The sequence below is a fragment of the Microcebus murinus genome, chromosome 12, assembly GCF_040939455.1.
Source record: "Microcebus murinus isolate Inina chromosome 12, M.murinus_Inina_mat1.0, whole genome shotgun sequence".
Classification (NCBI taxonomy): Eukaryota; Metazoa; Chordata; class Mammalia; order Primates; family Cheirogaleidae; genus Microcebus; species Microcebus murinus.
In genome coordinates this window covers 66,992,180-66,999,389 of record NC_134115.1, presented here as the reverse complement: position 1 = coordinate 66,999,389, position 7,210 = coordinate 66,992,180, and the positions used below count along the sequence as shown (strand labels likewise).

The window sequence follows — 7,210 nt, the reverse complement described above, 5'->3', positions numbered from 1 at the left end:
ATGAAAAAAGTGGAAGCAGGTGCCCTAATTATGTTAGAAAGATTAACTCAGTAAAAAATGTCAAATCTCCTCAGTTTAAATAGGCAATTTATGTAGGTGTCTGGAGATTGCACATTGAATCTGAGCTGCACTGTATACCCATTAGGATGTTTTCCACATTCTAGGTTATAACAGAAGGAATAACTATAATGTAAAACATTTTTTGATGAGGGATTTTAATGAACCACTTAGTTTTATAAAATTATGACCTATGCCCCAGCTTTAATGAGATCAGTTGAAAAAATAACTAAAACTTTGTCAAAAAAAGGTAAATGAACAATCTCCTTAGCTTGAAACTCTGTTCTGATGATACTGATTTGGAAAGTTTATTTAAGTAATGTTGGATATAGGATTTAGGAGGCCCCTGAGAGTTGGAAAGAAGGAAAGGGGGAGAAATGTGTAAAGAGCCCACCTTTTTAACTTTTAAAATAAAATACATAGTTACAAACAAAACCCCAAAACTGCTTTGTTCTTAGGAAGGAATCTTGGCTGCATGGAGGCAGACCAGGACTCCAGAAGACAGCCTGAAAGCAATTTCTTGTGATGGGGGATGGTCAAAGAACTTCAGAAACAAGGATGTTGGGCACTCAGTTTTAACCACTTCCATACAAGCTGGACTATAGTGGATAGCCACAGATGAACCGAGCGTCAACTTTAGCTGACAACTGTGATATGACTTTTCTAATTTTTCATATATCGAAATAAAATTGTGAACATTTAAAGATAACGTAATGAAAACATATATGTATATGTTACCTATTCTGATTTACATTATAAGTAAAGCTGCCTGTAAAGTAAAACAAGCTTTCAGTGCTTTTAAGATTTCCTCATCATGCAAGGACAAAACAGATTCGTTGTCAATGCACAGCACAAACTATCGTGCGGACCATGAGTGTCGGCTGTGGGCAAGGTTTTGCGGCCAGTGAGCGCCCTACCGAAGTGGTTAACTTGTTTCCTTTTCAGTGCTGTGCTTCTAGCCGTTATCTTCAGACCTTTAGTCAAGTCTGTTTTAGTGGTTGTGTGGTTAAAAAATTGTGCTCATTATTTGGGTGAAGCAGTTCAAGGAAAGCAGAGCACTGTCTGCAGGAGTGATGGTAAGATGGTTGAGGTGTACAGAGCATCTGGAATATGTATATCCTAATATACATATATATAATATTGGCATAAAAGTATTAACATGATACCATCACCTCCTAATGGTGTAAATTAGGTAATGCTTTCATGCCAATTAAACTGGGTGACAGGTATATCTGTTTATGTGAATTCTTTGGAAATGCCTACAGTATGGAATGGGATAGAATTACAAACTAGCTTGTAGAGTTCCAAGAAGAAAACTGGATAGCTTAATAGTTTCTATGTTTTTATTGTATGGTTTAAAAACTTCTGAATTTATTATGAGTCTCAAAATGCCACTCACATTTACAATAACATGTAAATTCCAAGTTTCAGAGCCACTACAAGTATTTTCAGATTATTTGTACATTAAAACCAGTTTTTATTTACTTATTTAATACAAATGAGTTGAATGACTTACTATGTATAAAATCCTTATAAAAATGCTTGGAAATTTGTTTGCTATTATTGTTAATTACCAAGAATTAATACAGCCTGAGTTCTTTCTATTATATTACAACAAGATATGATAGAGTGAATAACAGTCTGGACAAAATCATTATAATATATTTAAAGTAAGAATCTTGGCAGTATATAAATAATAGATTGAGAACGAGATAAGACATATCTTCAAGACTTCTGATTGGTTGTTTGAAATACAATAATGGGTGTGATATAATTAAGTCCATAGGGTATTATTCTTGAAGTTTCTAAAAGTTTTGAACACCTTTCCCCTGAAGCAATTTAAAATTATGGCTTAGAAAAATCGCAGAAGTCCCTGAGAGCAAGAAATATTTAAATTGCCTCCCTGAGTCTAAAGAATTTCCCGGGCCTTCACAATCAAGCAGTGTTTCCACCAGGGCTTCAAGGGCAAATGAAATGTGCCATGTTCTCAAACTGACCTCCTCAATATTTTTTGTTTTCTTACTTTAGAACTAGCAGACCCAAAATACAATACAATCCTGTTGTAAATGTATTGAATTATAATATATGGAAAGTTTTGAAACAACTTGGAAATGGTACCTTTTGTCATCTATGTTTTGCAGATAATACATCCTGTGGCATTGTGGCTTCCCGGTGGTATCCACTTCCTATGAAATGCATCAGCCTCATGGAAATTTTTGTTGAATATCCTAAAATAGACGATCAAGGCAAAACAATCTTCCGTGAGTTGCAACCTAGGAGGTGAGTCAAACTTCCATTTACAGTTAATTGCTGAAAATATACTAATAACACAAATCCAAGGTGGAGTTGTGTAATGAACTGAGTTAAAATAAGCCATATGTTTGGGAGATATAAAATTTCTAATTAGAGTGTATAGGGAACATGAGTAAAAATTTCATGAGGATTATTATATAGTTAGAAAATTGAGAACAAATTAAAAAAAAAGTATGACTAAAAAAGTAGTTGCCAATCCAAAGTAATTTGAACATCCCAAAGCAGAGGATGTTTGGGTCTATAATTTCTAACTGGGGATAAAGATTTATTTGGTCAAAATATAGTTTCCTTCATTACAAGTGTTTATAGTACATTTAACAGTATCATTTCTCTTTGGTCCAGAGATTGCTGCACAACAGGCAGCAGATCTGCCCTCTTCATCCATTAAGCAAAGCCGGCTGGTGTCACCAAAGTTCTGATTCTGTGACAATTTACTTCATAGCACCAATTTAGTTTTTATTTGGTTCAGTTCAGCAAATGTTTGTTCCGTGCAATCCTAAATACACAATGTTTTAGCATAGTCCCTGTCTTAAAGCCTCTAACTAGGGGTACCATTTAGAAATGCTTCATTACTTAATCTTAAGTATATCTTTGAATCTGTGAAAAATGGAAATGAAGAAGAGCAATGAGTCTTTAGCCATTTGGAAGAATTGTGACTTATATTTATGTTTGCATGAGTATTTTGAGGATTGTTTTGAATTTAAATTTTTTTGTTGTCGGTTATGCATTTGGTGACTTTGGATGTAATATTTTGGAGGTACACACACACACATTGCATTTATATTTTAGATGAATGAACCGAAATAGCTCTCATTTTGAAATGTTAACCTCTGAGTTCCTTCTTTTAAATTACAGTGGATTTTTGATCTCATGATATAATACTATTCACTGCCAAGTAAGTAGACTTTGGTATAATGTACATCCATCTCATATCAAGGATGTGATGCAAAAGAGTAGATTGAGTTGCATAAAAAGAGACCAGATACCTGAGAAGTTCTGACTGATGAAATTTTTTAAGGTACTCTTGTAGGAAGGTGATACTGGGGACACAGATATAAAATAATTTGAGAGAAGAACAAGTCAATAAAAGATGGAAAGAAACAAAAATAGTGCTAACCATCATATAATGTTCTTTATATGCATTTCCTCATTCATTCTCCCAAGAATCCCATGCTGAAGCTATTAAAACCCCCTTGTTACAGGTGAGGATATTGAGACTCAGAGAAATTAAGTCAATTGTCCAAGGTCATATAGCTAGTAACTGGACAAGGTAGCATTTAAATGGTCTTTGGATTAGACAAAATGGATTTGACATGGTAATAACTATATGGTAGCATTGGAATAATTCTCACAGACTGATTCTCAGTCATCTTTTACCAGGGAATTGGGATTTGGGTGGCTTATTGATAAGAGCATTAAAAAGGTGAATCTGGGACTCAGCTGAAACATGAAGCATTCTTCTTTAGGGTATAAAAGAATACCAAAATATAAAGGGTGGAGTTGATGGAAATAAGAGTGAAAGAGGATAAGAGAAGAAGTACCTACTAACAGCCAAAGGCAGGTTCAGCTAATTAGAAACATACTGAAATAGGTTCAAAGGACTCAATATAGACCTTAAACTTGTGCCAGGTTTTTTCAATGAGAAATAGTCTATGTGTTAAGTGCCTGGTTTTTTTTTTTTTAGCAGAAATTACATAATTACTTTTTGGAACACTTTCAATAGATTCTGTGTCCCTGGATAAGGATATTACTAGAAATTTGTTTGTGTGGGGGTGGGGGTGGTGGTGAAGGGCTATTCCTAAGGAAAAATTAAAAGAGATGTCTTGAGACTTTCTGAGGCAAGGTCTTTGGAGGCAAATGTCACCATTCCTGATTCCTGGGTGATAGTTGCCCTGTGGAATCACCCAAAGTGAGAAATGTCAGAAAATTTCCCATTAGAAGATGACATTTTAGTTATAGGCTTTCTTTTGTGTTCTGGTCAATTGTACTTAGGTAGCAATTAATTAAAATGGCAATTGAAAGGCGTTTCTATTAGAGAAGGAGAAGACAAGCCACTGACTAGGAGATAATTTAGGCCAGCAAATAACATATATCATAAAGAACTCATATCCAGAACATATAAAGAATGCTCAAATCTCAACAACAAAACAAACAACCCAATTAAATTTTTTTGTTCTTCCAGGACAGGATCTCACTGTGTTTGCCCAGGCTAGAGTGCAGTGGTATCATCATAGCTCACTACAAACTCAAACTCCTGGGCTCAAGTGATCTTCCTGCCTCAGCCTCCTGAGTGGCCGGGACTACAGGCACATGCCACCATGCCTGGCTAATTTTTCTATTTGCTTTTTGTAGAGATGAGGTCTAACCATGTTGCTCAGACTGTCTTGAACTCCTGGCCCCAGTAATCCTCCCACTTCAGCCTCCCAACTAATTAAAATTTATAGTAGCTCTATTCATAATTGCCAAAAACTAGAAAGAGCCCAGATGTCCTTCAAAAGGTGAATGGATAAGGCAAAATAAAGTACATCCATCCATGGAATATTATTCCACAATAACAGCCTGAATGGATCTCAGAGGATTTGTGCTAAGTGAAAGAAGGCCAACTCCAATGGCTCATATGATTCCATTTATATGACATTCTGGGAAAGGTAAGCTGTAGGGACAGACACATATTAGTGGTTGTCAGGATTTATGAGTAGATAGATTACTAAAAAACACATAGCATGAAGGAATGTTTTTGGGTCATAGAAGAGTTTGGTATTCTGGTTACGATGGTAGTTTTATGAATCTATACATGTTTTGAAATTCACAGAAATGTACATTAAATTTAAAAATCAGTTTATGGTATGATATTTAATTATATAGTAATTTTAAAAAGCAAAATTAAAAGAAACTGTTCTAGCCCCCACCAATAGAAAGGTGCTTGTATTTTAACAAAAAGATTTCAGATTTACAGAGCTTTCTATGAATTGGACATGTTTTTTGGACAATCAGGTGCTCAATAAATGCTGGTTGGGTTCATTTCTGATTAATCTTCCTTCCTATTGACATACTTCTTTCAGTATTTGAATATATGTGGGTTATTGCTGAGTTCTTCTGATCTGGGAGCCAGGCTACCTTTTGAAAGTAACCTACCAAATCCCTTATATAATACATTTTATATTGCTTTTATAATTCATAGACAAACTTTAGGTAAGTATGAGCCACAAGCATGCGGGCTTGAGTTTGAGCCTAAGTTGTGCTACATATTAATTATGACTATAGGCTTAACTCTATCAGTTTAGGTTTCCTTATCTTTAAAATGATAAAATTGTAGGGTTTAAATGAGATAATGTATGGGGAAAAAAATCACAAAGTTCCTGATCCAGAGTGATTGATCAATACAATAGCTTTTCCCTCATACTTCTCTTTATACATTGTTTATTTCTTTTATTCCATTCTGTTTTCTCCCTTCCTCACCTTCCCTGTTTTTTTCTTCCATAATCTTATTGGGTTCATGGCAAATTTTTATACTGATGCATTGGTAAACTTGGACTTACCATAGTAGAGATTATGTGTATTTAAAAATTCTTTGACTTCTTATAGGCAAAATAGAACAGTAAAATGGAATGGGAAAACCAAACCATTTTGGTGGAATTTTTTCTGAAGGGGCTTTCTGGTTACCCAAGGCTTGAGTTACTCTTTTTTGTGCTGATCCTAGCAATGTATGTGATCATCCTTCTGGGCAATGGTACTCTCATTTTAATCAGCATCTTGGACTCTCACCTTCACACCCCTATGTACTTCTTCCTGGGCAACCTCTCATTCTTGGACATCTGCTACACCACCACCTCCATCCCCTCTACGCTGGTGAGATTCCTCTCAGAGAGAAAGACCATTTCCTTCTCTGGCTGTGCAGTGCAGATGTTCCTTGGGTTGGCCATGGGAACAACAGAGTGTGTGCTCCTGGGCATGATGGCCTTTGACCGCTATGTGGCCATCTGCAACCCTCTGAGATATCCCATCATCATGAGCAGGGATGCCTATGTGCCCATGGCAGCTGGGTCCTGGTTTGCAGGGCTTGTCAACTCTGCCGTACAAACTGCATTTGTGGTACAATTGCCTTTCTGTAGGAATAGCGTCATCAATCATTTCTCCTGTGAAATTCTGGCTGTCATGAAGATGGCCTGTGCTGACATCTCAGGCAATGAGTTCATCATGCTTGTGGCCACGACATTGTTCACATTGATGCCACTGCTCTTGATTGTCATCTCTTATTCATTAATCATTGCCAGCATCCTCAAGATCCGCTCTTCTGAGGGGAGAAGCAAAGCCTTCTCTACCTGCTCAGCCCATCTCACTGTGGTGATAATATTCTATGGGACCATCCTCTTCATGTACATGAAGCCCAAGTCTAAAGAGACACTAAATTTAGATGACTTGAATGCTACCGACAAACTTATATCCATGTTCTATGGGGTGATGACCCCCATGATGAATCCTTTAATCTATAGCCTCAGAAACAAGGATGTGAAAGAGGCAGTAAGACATCTACTGAGCAGAAGGTTCTTTAGCAAGTGAGTGGAAAATCTATTGGATTATGAACGGATTGGGCATTGTTGAAACTTGAAACTTATATTAGAATTTTGGTTACTTTTACTGTTTTTCAACAGCTTCATGTATTATGTTAAAATTTTTATAATGAGATAAAGCATCTCAGAATTATTATATGTTCATTCTATAGAATTTGCCAGTTACAGGACATTAAGATGAGGCAGAAAGTAGAGGTTACCTATTACCCTAATACTAGGAGGTGGCCACTTTGTAACATTTTGAACAGTATCTTTCATATTGTGTATTT

At 36.1% G+C, this 7,210-nt stretch overlaps 1 protein-coding gene across 1 annotated transcript; it reads left to right on the top strand.

The window, feature by feature from the left end:
• The first annotated feature begins 5,973 nt into the window (after positions 1-5,973).
• LOC105870539 (olfactory receptor 13C9) lies at positions 5,974-6,930 on the top strand. Its single transcript, XM_012763184.2, has one exon. The coding sequence runs from the start codon at positions 5,974-5,976 to the stop codon at positions 6,928-6,930; it is 957 nt and encodes a 318-aa protein (XP_012618638.1).
• Positions 6,931-7,210: the final 280 nt, after the last annotated feature.